Genomic DNA, 16,969 nt, shown 5'->3' with positions numbered 1-16,969 from the left:
CACACACAAACACACACACACGTACATACATACATACATACAATACAGAGACGCATGTACAATCCTATATACTTTCATATTTATACGCATAGAGTTGTAATAAAAATCTGTACGTTTGTCTGTGATCATGTTTTTGAAATCAAAACTTCCTTTCATTATTATTATTGTTATTTTTATTTTGATTATTATTATTTTTATTATTTTTATTATTATTATTACGTTACGAGTTAAATTTTGAAACATCATTATTTTATATGTTTATATTTATCTTATCGAGTTACAATTCTTTTTATTCTTTTCCATTGCATGCATGTTTATAGGGCTGTGTGCTGTACACATACGTATACACTGACATACGTGTACACACATACGTGAAAGGATATGTACACAAACACATATGTTTATTTTCACACACATACCCACACATATATGTATATAATTGAACGTTTCGTTGTTTTGTTTGTTTGTTTGTTTTTTGTATGTGAATCCTATTTATGAACACTGAGTTTTAATTTAACCACACGTAAATGTGTGTGCGCGTGTGTGTGTGTGCGTGTATGTGTGTGTGTGTGTGTGCGTGCGAGCGTGTGTGTTTGTATGTACGTGTTTTTTTTTTCATTTTTCACCTGCTATCTCTATATGTCTAGAGTTTGATTTTACTTTTCTCTACTCCTTACTGCTATTCATTTTTCAGTTCAGTCATTTTTAAATAGTTACACAAATTATTATTTTTATAATAATAATATTAATAATAATAATAATTATTATTATTTATTATTATTATTATTTCGTAATTATTTTCGCCATATTTTTAAAAATAATCAAATGTTTTTTTTGTGTCATCTCCTTAATGTATATTTTTCTGTCATTCACTGTAATCAAATTCTTCTTCTTTTTCTCCTCCTTCTTCTTCTTCTTCTTCTTCTTCTTCTTCTTATTATTATTATTATTATTTGTTGCTATATAATATATTACCCCGTGTTTGTGTTTTGCTACACACTACACACACTATTTCATATACATGTATGTAAATATATATGTATATATATTTTCTATATGTATATATATATATATATATATACTATATAGTAATAACCATTTAAACTATCCATCCGTTCATTCATCCGTTCATTCATTCATTCATTCATCCAGTCAGATAGATGGGGTTTAATGCAATAGTCATTTTGTAGCGCAAATTTTAATATTTTCAATTTTTTAATGCATTTATTTAGTTTATTTTCTTTTTTTGATATCTCGAGTTGAACTAATTAAAAAGCAGTCCGTAATAAATAAGTCATTATATCAATTATTTTTCTCACCGATCTGGCTGCTTTTTCAAATTCATATCGGTCCCATCCTAATCATCAACTAGTAAACACTTTCATATATTTTTATTATATATTTATTCGTTTTCTCTTCAAACATTATAGATAATTTTATTTTATTCAATAAAAGTTCACTTTTCGCATGGCTATTCAAGATTTTTTTTGAACAAAAAAATCATTGCTTCACGGACAGTTAAACGCTGAAACACATGTGAGAATTCGACGACACGTGTGTGTGTGTTTTTTTAAACGATCAATATCGTCCAAAATCCCCATTAGGCAGTTATTTCTATCTATCTATCTGTCTGTCTGTCTGTCTATCTATCTCTCTATCTTTCTATCTAATTTTCATTCCTTTCATTTTCTATCTTTCACTTTCTCTCTCTCTCTCTCTCTCTCTCTCTTTCTCTCACTATATTTCTCCCTTTCGATATATAGTTTCGCATGTATGTGTTTGTATATATATATATATATATATATATATATATATATATATATATATATATATGTGTGTGTGTGTGTGTCTGTTTGATAATAATAACGATGATTCAGTGTTACTATCTTAAGGGTCGGATAGATTGGAGGTTATCTGTTAATCTTCACTAATCTTCAAACTCTGCGAACATGCGCACGCAAGTTAAACTTTTTTTTTAACTTAAACGATGATCACTAAAAATAAAATGATGGAATTTACGTTGAATTGTATGAAAAATAAAAAATAAGACCTATATATATATTTAATTAATTAATTAGTTAATTAATTTTGTTTATTAGTACTTTTGTTATCATTAAATGTCTCCATCATCTGCTAGTTTGTTCAGCATCCGATGTTCAATTAATGTTTCAACTTTCATAAGACGGGCTGAACATCTATTGTCGTTTTTTCGACCACACAACAACAACAACAAATAAATAAATAATAATAACATCAACAACAATTATTGTAATTAAAACAACAACAACATTTGAAAATTTGAAAAAAAAGTTTCGGATAACAATAATAATATTGATGAAAAATTGAAATGACAATTTGATTTTGAACCATATACCCGTATGTGTTGCCGTATATTATCATATATTCAGAATATATACGTACTAACATACATACATACATACGTACATACATACATACATACATACATACATACATACATACATACATACAAGCATGCATGCATGCAAACATACAGTATACAAATATATACACACATTTATTGCCATACATTCTCTTTATTGAGGTAAATGTTGTTGCTATCAAACTGTCGTGCTTGTAAACATGCCTTTATTTTTTAAAATTTGAATTAATTATTTAAGTTAATGATATATAATAAGCAATTAATAATAATAATAATATATAAATAAATATTGATAATAATAATATTTAACAAGTAAGTCTGATGTGTTTATCAAGATATTTTTATTGACAAATGTGATTTTAAATATTTAAACTGCAAGATTATTTTAAAAACCATCTTTCAATTAATTAATTAATTAATCAGTTAATTAAATGATTTAATTTGATATCATTATTGTCGTCGTCGTCATTTCGAATGAAATTTGAAATGACGTTCATATGATTTAACACTGTAATTTTTTTAACTGCCATAAACGTGATTAATTATTATCAATAATACCATCATAATGCAATCGTCATCGTCAGATCAGATGACGTCATCTTCACCGGATGTCAACAACTCAGAATATTGCACACTGAATGAAGATGACGACATCTTGGTATTTTGCTTATATTATAGCGTTATCATCATCGTCGTCATCATCATCATCGTTGTCATCACCGTCGTTATCACTATCACCATCATCACATTCCACAATAGAGATGTACCGGATATACTCGGAACCGTTTGAAGTCGATCCTATATGCGGTACTGTGCGTATTATCGCTGGGTATCTTCTGGCTCTTTTGCTATTGGATACCGAAGTTGAAATTGTTCCTACTCTACTCAAGTTCATGCGTACAAGCTGCCGATGTTTTATATATCGAGGTTTGCCTGGTTGTTCATTGATGTTGTTGTCGTTGTTGCGTTGTATGTATCGTTGTTGTTGTATGTATGAAGGGCGGTAGGCGTTTTTTTATGAGGATGGTGATGTTGTTGTTGTTGTTGATGATGATGATGATGGCGGTAGGCGTTTGCTAATGATAATGTTTTTCATGATACTGACAAATCACGATGATTTAATGAGGTAACGAGGTAGCATATAATAATATAATTAATATCGTAATAATAATAATATAACCACTTTTACTATTACTACTACTACTACTACTACTACTACTACTACTACTACTACTACTACTACTACTACTACTACTACTACTATAACTACTACTACTACTACTACTACTACTACTACTACTACTACTACTACTACAACTACTACTATTATAATAATAATAATAATAATAACAATCTTCATCATCGTCATCGCCCTTTTAAAATACAGTCAATGGTTAACCACATCAGCAGATGTTTCTGCTCATCATTATTCTTGATTATTATTATTATTATTATTTGTTGAGACGGTGATACAAATAAAAATAATAAATAGTAATAATAACAAATAAATAATGATAAATGATATCAATGTTTAGTTTTTGATTTAATATCTGTCGTGTTGGGATATAATGATCGTCATCATCGTCATCACTGCCATCATCATCGTCGTCATCATCACCCCCGTCATCATTAACATCATCATCACTAACATCATCATCATTATCACAATTGCTTTAATCACAGTCGCTAGAACTGTGCACAGCGTATTTCCCGTTAACTTCATTATCAGCATCCACAACAGTATCAACATCGTCATCTTAATCATCATCCTAGTCATCATCCTAATCATTATCGTCATCATCATCATCATTATTATCTTTTTCATCACAATCACATCTCCGTTATCATTATACCAAAAAACATTTTTTTATTTCAGGATGCTAATGGGAATAAGAGTATTTTAAACGTGGAGACAGTTAACGTCAGAAAGAAAGAAGGGTGGGCTAGTCACTCTATTTTCTCTCCTTTCTCTCTCCTTTTTCTCCTTCTCATTTTTTTCTTTCCCTTTCCCTTTCTCTCTCTCTCTCTCTCTTTCTCTCTTTCTTTCTTTCTGTCTTTCCCTATTTTGTTTTCGTTCTCTCTCCCGTGGTTTCTTCTCTTTTTTTATTCTCTCTCTCTCTCTCTCTCTCTCCCTCCTTTTTATCTATTGCGTTTTAAAATTTTCATAATTTTTAATATCAGCTATAATCAAAAGCGCGTTTTAAAATAATTTTCATAATAATTTTTAATATCGGCTATAATTAAAAGTGATCGTTTGTAAGTAATTACGACCTCGCATTTTCCCTATAATAATAAATTGACGTTCGTTTTTAAATCTACAGAAAGTACCAAACTTTCGACAAAGGAGGAAGAAGGGAGAGGTTATTATTATTATTTATTATTATTATTATTATTTATTATTATTATTAATTATATTATTATTTATTTTTATTATTGTATGTGTTATTATTTCTCAAGAAGTTGTTGTTGATTTTTATTGTTATTTTTAATATTATTGTCGTAGTGATAGTAAAATCTCGAAATAAGGTTGGCTGTGCGTTTGTGCGTGTGTGTGTGTGCGAGTATGTGTGTGTGTGCGTGTATGCCAGTGTAAAAACCAAACCTTTCTATCGTCTCAATCCATTGGTTTCGGAGGTTTCGCTTTCGGTTTTCAAGGAAATAATTAAATACTGATTCATTGTTAACTTTATTTATATTATTATTATATTATCATTTTATTATTATTATCGTTGTTATTGTTATTGTTTAAATGATTAAAATGAATTTCATCATTAAAACAAACCCAGAAAACACGATCGAAGGGATGATGATGATGATGACGGTGACAGTCGTCACGGTGCTGCTGATGATGATGATGGCGAAAAAGATGATGATGGTGATGACGATGATGATGATGCTTACTCCGAAATGTCTGACTATATGATGAAGATCTCTGATAATGGTGATGACAGAGCTGGAGTCAGGCACAAAATATGTGGACGATTCACCACACATGTTAATATTACATTTTTATTAGATATAAATTCTCTCTCTCTCTTTCTCTTTCTCTCTACTTCATTATTGTCATTATCATAATTATTATAATTATTATTTTATCATCATCATCATCATCTTTGCCATCGTTATGACGTCACAATGACATCAGCGTATCAGATACTTCGATTATCAACACGCTAGGTACGTATGGAACGTACGGACGAAATCTTTCGATAGATTGAAGTTAGTAACATTTGTAAATATACTTACACAAGCTTACTTACAACGTATTTACAACCAAATTACTGAGACGAATTTTACTAATTTATTTTAATTAATAATTTTACGAAATTACTAAAAATCTCTTCATTTAAAAACTTGCCATAGATACACATTTTACTGCAACAACTACAACTACTGCTGCCACTACTACTACTACTACTGCCGCTACTACTACTGCTGCTACTATTGTAGTAATTGTACTTTTACTATCACTAATAGTATTAATTAATGTCGATTGTTGTCACTTCACATCAATACTTACTATACGAAAAATGAAACTTCTTCAAAATGACCTCAACTAATTTAAATTCGATTTGACCTTGACCCCAGCGGCCTAAAAACGTCACTATCGTGTCGTGACCTTCAAACATCCTTTCAAGGTTATTCTGTATCGAGTCGGGATTTCAAGTACGTTGGCTACTATTGACCTTATTATTATTGTTATTATTATTGTTATTATTATTATTATTATGACCACATTAACATAACAGGAGGAAGTTATATGGAATGAACGACCTTGACATTGAAGTCTACAGCTACTGGAGGATTCTCGTCGATGAGGTCAGGTCAAGGGTTAAGTTTTAAACCGGGAAATTTTAATGTAAGAATTGAGCTATAGCCCTTGAATTTTAACCTTGGTCTATAATATAATAGTATAATATACTATATGTACTATATATATATATATATATATATATATATATATATATATATATATACTATAATGGTAATCATCTTCATCATCGTTCTCATCACCATCATCATTGCTACTGTCAAATCATCATGACCATCATCTTCGTCATCGTCATCATCAACGTTGTTTGTTACATCATCATTACCATCACCATTATCATCATCATCATCGTCATCACTACCACCACCACCACCAGGCTCTCAATCCATTCTATGCCTTCCAGTTATTCAGCGTGACAGTCTGGATGTTGGACAGCTACTACATATTTGCAGGTTGCGTCGTCCTTATATCTGTATTCTCATTGACTCTCCAAGTCGTCGAGTTGAGGAAGGTGAATGAATGAATGAATTGATGAACGGATGGATGGATGGATGGATGGATGGAGGGAGGAAGGGAGGGAGGGAGGGAGGGAGGGAGAGAGGGAAGGAGAGAGGGAGGAATGGATGGATTGATGGATGGATGGATGGATAGATGGATGTATGGAGGGAGGGAGGGATGGATGGATGGATGAATGAATGAATGAATGAATGAATGAATTAATGAATTAATGAATTAATGAATTAATGAAGGACTGATTGTTAGATGATTGTTGCATGTTTGCTTGTGCACGCATGTGGTTCTCACCTCCATTAATGTTTCGTCATTATATTTTTTAGCAACGGGTTAATTTAAAGAGGATGATAACCACAGAACAACTGAATATCCCAGTGGTTAACGCAAGTTTGTTATTGTTTGTCTGTTCGTTCGTTTGTTCGTTCGTTTGTTCGTCTGTTGGTATGTGTACATTTTACTTTGATCATATATTTTTAAAAAAGTTGAAAAATGTTAATGGCAAAGAAAACAACGTCCTACCTCGGGGAACTGGATCTCTCTGGACGCTAAACGAAGATTGATTGATTGATATATTTGTATATATGTATGTGTGTATGTGTGCGTGTGTGTGTGTGTGTGTGTGTGTGTTCATTTAATTTTCTTTTTGTACGTGACAGTCGTAGAATATTTCATTTCCCTCCACAACATCAAATAAAAACTTGTCACATGCAAACAGAACGTGGTAGTCGCGTTGTAAAAAGCACGTCATCACGTGATCTGGTTCCTGGTGACGTCATTTTTTTCGACCCTCAGTACATTTACGGCCCACACGACCACCATGTTGATGATGATAATGATACTACTCAACATCAACACGATCATCATCAGCATCGTCAGCAACACAGCCACCATTACTTCATAATGCCTTGCGACGCCATTCTCATTGGCGGAAATGTCGTTGTTGACGAAGGGATCCTGACAGGTAGAGTTTTTACAATTATCATATTAGCAAGCATCATTTTTATTATCTTTTACTTAATTTTGTTCATTCATCTGTCTATCTATTCATCTATCTATCTATCTTGCTATCCGTTCATCTATCCATCTACCTATCAAACCATCTATTCATTAATTCACTGACATCCATCCATCCATCCATCCATCCATCCATTCATCTATCCATCCATCCGTCTATCCATCCATCTATTCATCCATCTGTCCGTCCATCACGCCACAATTAGGGGAAAGCATACCTGTAACCAAACTTCCAATACCCTCAACATCATCATCATCCTCACCACCGCCTTCATCACCACAATCATCATCATCGTCGTCATCATCATCGTATTCATCGTCATCATGTCACAAACACATTTTATTCTGCGGAACGAAAATACTTCAAATCCGTTCTCAAGTCAGGGCCATTGTCCTTAGGACGGGTAATGATTATGATCTTATTATCATTTTTATAATTATAATCATAATTATTATTATTATTAATATAATTATTACCGTCATCATTGTCACACACACGCACACAAACACACACACACGCAGGTTTTAGCACGGCAAAAGGCCAGCTAGTAAGATCCATAATGTACCCCAAGCCAATTGGCGAGTCATTTTACTCTGACGCTTTCAAATTCGTGATATTCCTTATACTGCTGGCCCTCGTTGGCATGATATATGCCTTTTGTATTCTTTCACTATATCAGGTTTCTGTTTCGCTTGTTTGTTTGTTTGTTTGTGTTCGTTTGTGTATGTATGTGTACGTGTGTGTGTGAGTTTATAACTGTGTATGTATATGTGTGTGTGTGTGTGTGTGTGCGCGCGCGCATTTATATATATGTGTGTGTGTGTGTGTGTTAATGCGTGCTTATTTCTCTGTTTAAATGTGTGTGTGTGTGCGAGTATTTGATAATAATTTTTAAAAAATTCAATCAGATCATTCGTAATATAACTATTATTACAAATGATGAGAAATGTAACGAACGAATGGCAGGACAAAATATTCGACCGGATCATAACCTCCCTGGACATCATCACCATCGCAGTACCCCCTGCACTGCCCGCCGCTCTGACCGTGGGTCTACTCTACGCCCAGAGCAGGTCTCTGATGATGATGATGATAATAATGTGGTGGTGGTGGTTGTGGTATAGTGGTGGTGGTGGTGAAGTGGTGGTGGTGGTGATGATGAGGGCGATTGTGAATTCGAAAAAAATAACTCTGGAGACGGATGACAATAAAAAAAAATTTGTTTATTAATGAAAAAATTATAACAAATTAAGCAATGATGCTACTACTGATGTTGATGATGATGACGATGATGATGCTGATGATGATGATGATGCTGGTGATGATGATAATGGTAAAAATACTGATAATGATAATGCTGATAATGATGGTGAGGAGAAGGAAAAAAATTGTGGTGAATCGAAATTCATTCCAACATTTTACAAAATAATACACGCGAGCTTATGTACTGCTCTCTCCCTCTCTCTCCCTCTCTCTCTCTCTCTCTCTCTCTCTCCCTCTCTTTCTCTTTCTCTGTATACATTAAAATATTGACAAACAAATATCAGTACTGAATTAACATAATATAACATGACGACATGTTGGTAACAGATTGAAAAACAAAGGCATATTCTGCACCAACCCGAGATCAATAAATTTATCGGCTAACGTAGATTGCTGCTGCTTCGACAAGGTGTGTCTGTGTGTGTGTCTGTGTGTGTGTGTGTGTCTGTGTGTGTGTGTGTGTATGTGTGTGTGTGTGTGTGTGGGTTTTTATTATTATTCTTATTACGCACTCTCTCTCTTTTTCTCTCTTTCCTATCAATTTGTTCTTCTTTCTAACTTATGATATTTCGTTGAAGATGATTAGTATATGATAATTTTGATGCCAATAAATGATGAAGATGACGATGAAGATGATGATGATGGTGATGAAGATAACGATAGTGATGATGATGATGATGATAATGATAATGGTAATGATGATGACGATGGTGATGATGACTGCAAACCAGACAGGCACGTTGACGGAAGAAGGTTTGAATTTTTGGGGCGTGGTCGAAGTTGATGACGATGCTACCAAAACATTCAAAGAACCAATCAGAGAGCTGGAAAATGTGCCAAGTGATCATTCATTGGTCGTAGCCATGGCCTCTTGCCACAACTTGAATGTGATTGGTGGAGAAGTTAATGGCGATCCGTTGGATGTAAAAATGTTCGAGGCAGTTAACTGGGTCGGTCATTTAAATTAATTTTTTAGTTTTAAATTATTTATAAATTTAAATATAAATATTTATTTTTTTTATTTTTAAATTTAAAATTGAATATTTATGAGCAGATAATTGAAGACGAAACAAGCACAGAACACGCTGGTTCTTTGATTGTCAGACCTCAAAATTCAGAAGTTTGTCCCATTTTCCAGTTTGAATTAGCCAAAAACTATTCACGAAAGTTTAATTGTCAACTTTAATATTGATCTAGGTCAGCAAAAGTGTGGTCCTGCTACGTCAGTTTCCATTTGAATCCTCCCTCCAACGAATGGGAGTCATCGTAAAAATTAGGTCAACCAATGAAATTGTCGCTTTCGTTAAGGGAGCCCCAGAGACTATGAAATCATTTTGCAAAACGGATTCACGTATGTGTAAATTCTTTACATTTTATGACGTAATTGATGATGTTGTTGGTCGATGACCCATGCATTTTATAAATTTTTGTTGCTGCTGCTGCTGATGATGACGTCAATGTTATATTCGTTATTGTTGTTGTTGATGCGATGTCATTAATGTGATGCCTGTTTTTAGATTTGTTTCCATTGTTTCATTGATATGGTCTGATCATAATTATTCAGCTAATAAAAAATAAATGAATAGATTATGAATAATTATGAGAAATATTGAAACATGAATAAACATAAATGTAAAATTCTCGCATATCAATTCTCAACACAAAATCGATAGTGCCGACAGATTTCGAAGAGACATTGAGGGATTACACAAGCAGGGGTCTAAGGGTTATTGCAATCTCATCCAAGAAGCTGGAAGCATCATTGAACTGCTCTGACGTTAAGAGGTTGTTCTGGAGTTTGTATGACTGTGTTTTATATTTTTATACAATTTTTTTTTATATTTTTTCTCCTATTAATTTCAAAATATAGTTATACAACGAGTTCTGATACAATCTATAATAAGATTTATATCAAAAGCTAAAAATAGCAAAACTTGAATTCCCATAAAAAAATGAAACAATTTATCTTTAATTTAAACTTCCAGAAACGAAATCGAAACTGCACTCAACTTTATGGGGTTTTTGATATTTGAGAATAAACTGAAAGAGCAAACTGAAGCCATCTTGAAGGAACTTCGCCAAGTCAACATTAGAACGATCATGATTACAGGTTTTTATATGTATTTTTATAATTTATTCAAAAAATATTTAAATGTGTTTCTCATGAATATTCAGACTTTAACGCTATCTTCCAGCCTAAAATTAACACTTTCAGTTGAATTTAGTAACAAATTTAATCGAATCAATATTTCACGGACTTCAAAAGATATACAAGTAAAATAACGAATAAATAAATAAGTTAACCAACTAATTTATTAATAGTGAATAAATTATGTTAATGAACCACACAGGCGACAACATGGAGACGGCAATTTGTGTGGCCCGTCAGTGTGGCATGCTGATGACTGGATGGAAAGTCATAAGGGTTGAGGCAACTACGTCATCGTCATCGTCATCCATAGACGACGAGAACAGGAAGTGCATGAAAAAAGACGATGGTGGCGACGTTGGTGATGATGGTGATGGTAGTGTCGGTCGTGATGATAGTAGCAATGGCGGTTATGATAACGATAGTGTGAGTAAAAGTGGAGCTAGCGTAAAGTGGATTCTAGATGTTGAGTTGAAATCGAGGAGGAAGTCATCTTACTACAGATCGGAGTCCATGAGTCAACATGGGAAGGAGGTGAGAGTGGCGTGAATGAATGAATGTTGGAAAGATGAATGAATGAAAGAAAAAATGAACGAATGGATAAATGAATAGGTGAATAAATAAATTAATGAATAGGGGATTGAACGAGCGTATAAACAACTGACCGAACGATAAAACTAACTAACAATCTTTGCTGCTCGTTCAGTTATTAATTATTAATTAATGAGCAACATTAATTATGTTTCGTTTAACTAGACACAATAATTACACACAACACACACACGTACACACACGCACACATGTACACACACAAATACACACACGCACACACCATACATACTTACTGACAAATTGGCAAATCATACATGATTCACCCATTCAAACATCCCACAAACAACAGCTAAGCACTCTGGTATCTATTCCTCTCAACTCGGAGACTGACGACGTTAAAGATGACGACGACGACGATGACGTAGACGGTGAAGACCAGGGATGTGCTTGTTATCATTTCGTCATTGATGGAAAAAGTTTTGACGTCATCGTCAATCACTTCCGTTATTTACTTCCAAAAGTCAAACATTTTCAAGTTTTCATTTGACTTTACATAGATACTCATTTTTTAGTTTTAAATACGAACATACGATAAATATTCTACAGAAAACAGTATTTATGTAACATTTTTTGATGAATATTGTTAATTATTAAAAAAAATTTCAAAAATTCTTGAAAAGATTGTCGTTGAATTTGGCAGATAATGACGAAAGCTACGATATTTGCACGTATGTCACCAGAACAGAAGGCCTATATCATTGAGTGTCTAAAAAACATCGGGTTAACATTTCATTTTCTTCTTATTATGCTAATTGTTAATTATCATTCATGTTATTTTTATGTATTTTGGTTGTATTTTGTATGCATTATTATGTATTTTATATATTGTGTTGAGTAGTATAGTATGGTTTTGCATTGTGTTGTATGGTAGGTATGGCATTGTATTGTGTTGTGTTGTACGGTATGGCTTTGTATTGTGTTCTGTGTTGTATTGCATTGTATTGTATTTCATTGTATTGTATTTCATTGTATTGCATTGTAGTGTATTGTATTAGGCTGTATCGTATCGTATTGTATCGTATTGTAATTTATAGTATTGTATTATTTTAACAACAAAATTTTCAACACTAGCTAGAAAAAATTTAGAGAAAATAAAAACCGCAAACAGTTACACGGTTTGCATGTGTGGCGACGGGGCGAACGACTGCACGGCGTTAAAATCCGCCCACATTGGCGTCAGTTTGTCGCAATTTGAGGCTTCTGTAGCCGCTACATTCACGTACAATGATATGGATGTGTCCTGCGTTCCCGCGATTATTAAGTTTGTTTGTTTGTCTGTCCGTTTTTCTTTTCTCTCTCTTTTTTTCCATCTCTTTTTCTCTATGACTGCTGTTTGTTTGTAAGTTTGTTTGTTCGTTGAACATTTCAGAGAAGGAAAAGGATCGTTAGTGACGTCATTCGGCATGTTCAACTTCATGGCTCTCTATAGCATCATTCAATACTCATCATTCATTATATTACTTGCCGTTAGTATTTGTTTGTTTGTTTGTGTGTGTGTGTGTGTGTGTGTGTGTGTGTGTGTGTGTGTGTGTAGGTTCATATATCTGTGTGTAGACACGTGTATGTGTGATCATTGTATGATTATTTTCACCACCACTTAACATAATTCATTCATAAATTACAAAACCACCTCTTAGTGGATGAAGAAGTTAGAAGACGGGATGTTCCTATTTATAGATCTCTTTTTGGTGACGTCACTGACGTTTACGAGTAAAAATTTATAATTTATTCATCATCATCATACTCATCATCATCAGCAGCAGCAGCAGCAGCATCGCAATCGTCATCATAATCATAACTCTATCGCGATCATCATCATCACCACCAAGTGGGCAGAACTCACCCTAGTGACCATCTTACGAAAAGACGACCGCCCAGTAGATTAGCTTCACCCGGCAACATCATTGGTCTGCTCAGTCACGTGCTCATTCAAGTTGGATTCCAATTGGCTGGAATCATGTTTCTCAAGAACCAATCATGGTTGGGGTGTCTATTTTAAAAAATAAAATCTTTATCATGCTAAATAATATTTTTAATAAATAAATAAAAATAAATAATATCTAATAAATAATTTTCAATAAAAATGAATAAAAAGACCAAATTAATTAAATTTTAAAATTATGAAAATAATTTTCTAGGTACAAATCCGACATGGACAAGACATGCATTTTTTACATAACATTGTTCCAATACACGAACATAGCGCTCACGTTCAGCTTAGGCTACGAATTCAAAAAACCCTTCTGGACCAATGGTTACAAATTTAATTGTTATGCAAACACACACATACACACACACACACAACACACACGCATATAGTACACATGCATGTACACACTCAAACAAAACTTACCAAGGCTTTAAAACAATCCTGTAACTAATTTTCAGCTTTTTTTTCATTTTCAAGTTTAATTTAAGATATTTGTTAAATAAATATTGAATTTATTTAATTTAAAATTACTAAATAATTAATTTTTTTTAAAATATTTGATTTAGCCTGGTTCATGGTTGTACTAGTTGCTTCCGTTGTGTCGTCTGTCGTGTTTGTGTTTGACCCACTGAAAATATCTTATTATCTATTTAAGGTGAGTTTTTCGTCACCATCCTCATCATCATCGTTGCAACATCATCACGGTTATTACATCATCATCTTCATCATTGTTATCATCGTCATCATCATCACCACCATTGTTACGTCATAATCATCATCATCCTCTTAAGTATTATCACTTTCATCATCGTCATCTTAAATGAAATGAGTCTTACTTAGAGTTGACTTAATTTTCGCTAACTCATTTATTAAATAATTCATTTATTTTTTTCATTCATTCATTTACTCAATCATTAATTCATCATTCACTCTCCATCAATTCATTATTCATCCATTCATTCAGACGAATTGGATAGGCGACGTCTTCTTCCGAATCCTCCTCCTCAATTTCGTCGTACTAAATGGCATATGCACACAACTACTGCAAGTGAGTGACTAACCACATACGTGACGTCATCACCACCATCGTCATCTCAATTACACCATAATCGTCAGCAGTATCACTAAATGAATGGATGAATGAATAAATGAATGAATGAATGAACGAACGGATAAACGAACCAAATCCAAGCATACAACCCGACAGATGTTAATAAGAAGCCAGTGGTGCATTCGAACGTGCGACTCATCACCTTGCAGGCCGGGACCACAACCGCTACACCAGATCATCAGCAGACAGCTTAATAAGGACTACACTTGGCCACCGTATGAGCAAAAAATGAAACACAGCTGACGGCCAGCCGGAAATAAACACGCACACACAACACACGTACACACATACATATATATACATTCTGATTTTCTGACCTCATCTCGACTAAGTTAGCCGTCACTGCAAAACCTTGAAACTTCTAGTATATATTCTAGTATTTTTTTCTGTTAATTTATTATCATTGTTAATGTAATTGTTATTATTATTGTTGCTGTTGTTATTATTATTGTTGTTGCTATTACTATTATTGTTGCTATTATTATTGTTGTTGCTATTACTATTATTTTTGTTGTAGTCGTTAACTTATCGTTACCCTATTGCATTTAAAGCCATTGTCATCATTATTAATATCATTAATTAAATATATATGTTCTGGCCAATTCTATTACCTCGGGGACTATGAGCACTGACAATAATAATAATAATTAATTGATTAATGAATTAATTAATCAATACAAATTTACAAATTATATTTAACCGGGTTAGATAATAAAAAGAAATGTTGGGTTAGAATATTCACGATATATCTAACAAACGAAAAAACGAACGAACAAACGAACGAACGAACGAATATATGTAAGGATGAATACAAGAATGAAAAAATGGATGAATTAATCAATGGATGAATGAACGAACGAATGAACAAACCCAACCAATCACAACAACACACAGTATGTGTTCTAAATATCATAAGTGTAAAGTATTATACACAAGTATTATAAACAGCTAAGTTATTGGTAAACACAGCTGTGTTTTTTCCGTTTGTGCGCGCATACGCACACACGTACACACACACGTACACACACACGTACACACACACACACACACACACACACACACACACACACACGTACAAACAAACACATACACACACGTATTAATAGCTTCTCAAAACATTAAAAAATATGTGAAACTACAAAAAATGATGTGTATTACGTAACAGGTAAACTCAAAACGACAATGACGTCAATGAACATCTCGTTCATTGGAGGATGATTCCATCACCTCCATCATCTGCTCCATCATCTGCTCCATCATCTGCACTCTTCCCGGCACCTTCCACTTCATCATTCTTCCCGGAACTGCTGTTACCCGGCACCTTGGTGATAACATGAATGTGAATTTTTCAAAATAATTAATAACGTTAATTATATTATAGCCGGAAATAAGATATCAAATAGACAAGGAAAAGTAAAATTAAATTTGTGAATGAATGACTGAATGAATGAAAGACTAAACAAATGAGTGAACGAACGAATGAATAAATGAACAAACAACACCAAATTTTTTACTTCATTTCTACTTTTCCTCTCAAGCTGCCAAGATGGAATGATGGGATTGGCGGGAGGAGCTAGCGGGAACTGATTCCTTAGAATATGTAAACGAGCATAAACAGTTAAAAATAGACATAAATTAACATATCATTAACACGCAATACAAATACACAAAATTTTCAACAAGATAATATAATAAACAGATCTAAAAATGAAACAACTTTAAAATAACTACACCTGGAATGAAAATGAATTCATCATAAACTAATGCATTCAATTAATCATTTAATTGATTAATTTATTAATATGATGAATAATTGAATTAAATAATTAATGAAATAGACCTGCTTAGGAATAGTGCTTTCAAAGATCTCAACTCCTCTTTAACTTCTGATGTCACCATCATCAACTCTGCGGCATTCTTTTCAACCCCCAAGAAAAAAAGAAAAAGTATAAATAATTAAATCAAATTAACGTTTAAAAGTTAAGTTAAATCGAAAAATTATCACAGAAATGTGAATAAAAAGAAAGGAAAAGTATCCTCAAAATAATTTTCCCAAAAAAATCACTACACCCAGAACCAAACATTTGCCAACAAGAACAACCCTGACCCCTGACCTTCTGATTACTGAGTTGTTCATTGTTTTTGGTGATCTGTCTTCTCAGGTCATTCAAGATGGCCAGCATGGACGCCATGTTGTCGTTCA

General features: G+C 33.2%; 1 protein-coding gene across 1 annotated transcript; it reads left to right on the top strand.

The window, feature by feature from the left end:
• Positions 1-6,148: 6,148 nt before the first annotated feature.
• Positions 6,149-15,903, top strand: HELRODRAFT_112766 (hypothetical protein). Its single transcript, XM_009022358.1, is given in 29 exon segments — positions 6,149-6,220; positions 6,550-6,684; positions 7,010-7,077; positions 7,412-7,477; positions 7,571-7,647; positions 7,907-8,104; positions 8,223-8,386; positions 8,668-8,774; positions 9,292-9,373; positions 9,696-9,914; positions 10,019-10,131; positions 10,173-10,315; positions 10,638-10,764; positions 10,950-11,074; positions 11,316-11,462; positions 12,091-12,185; positions 12,366-12,445; positions 12,834-12,986; positions 13,095-13,191; positions 13,363-13,435; positions 13,555-13,705; positions 13,864-13,979; positions 14,222-14,306; positions 14,593-14,596; positions 14,620-14,703; positions 14,863-15,252; positions 15,272-15,676; positions 15,717-15,784; positions 15,833-15,903. 26 exon segments carry the CDS (start codon positions 6,167-6,169, stop codon positions 15,007-15,009), a joined length of 2,910 nt encoding a protein of 969 aa, XP_009020606.1. The 5' UTR covers positions 6,149-6,166; the 3' UTR covers positions 15,010-15,252; positions 15,272-15,676; positions 15,717-15,784; positions 15,833-15,903.
• The last annotated feature ends 1,066 nt before the right edge of the window (positions 15,904-16,969 follow it).

This window comes from Helobdella robusta (genome assembly GCF_000326865.2).
Source record: "Helobdella robusta unplaced genomic scaffold HELROscaffold_31, whole genome shotgun sequence".
In the NCBI taxonomy this organism is placed as follows: Eukaryota; Metazoa; Annelida; class Clitellata; order Rhynchobdellida; family Glossiphoniidae; genus Helobdella; species Helobdella robusta.
The sequence above is the reverse complement of the archived record's forward strand: the minus strand, read 5'-3'. Positions and strand labels throughout refer to the sequence as shown.

Coding starts and splice junctions, on each gene's coding strand:
- HELRODRAFT_112766 (XM_009022358.1), top strand. CDS start 6,167: ATGAACGACCTTGACATTGAAGTCTACAGCTACTGGAGGATTCTCGTC. Junction 10,765..10,949: donor AAGAGGTTGTTCTGGAGTTT/GTATGACTGTGT, acceptor TTAAACTTCCAG/AAACGAAATCGAAACTGCAC. Junction 12,186..12,365: donor TCCGTTATTTACTTCCAAAA/GTCAAACATTTT, acceptor TGAATTTGGCAG/ATAATGACGAAAGCTACGAT.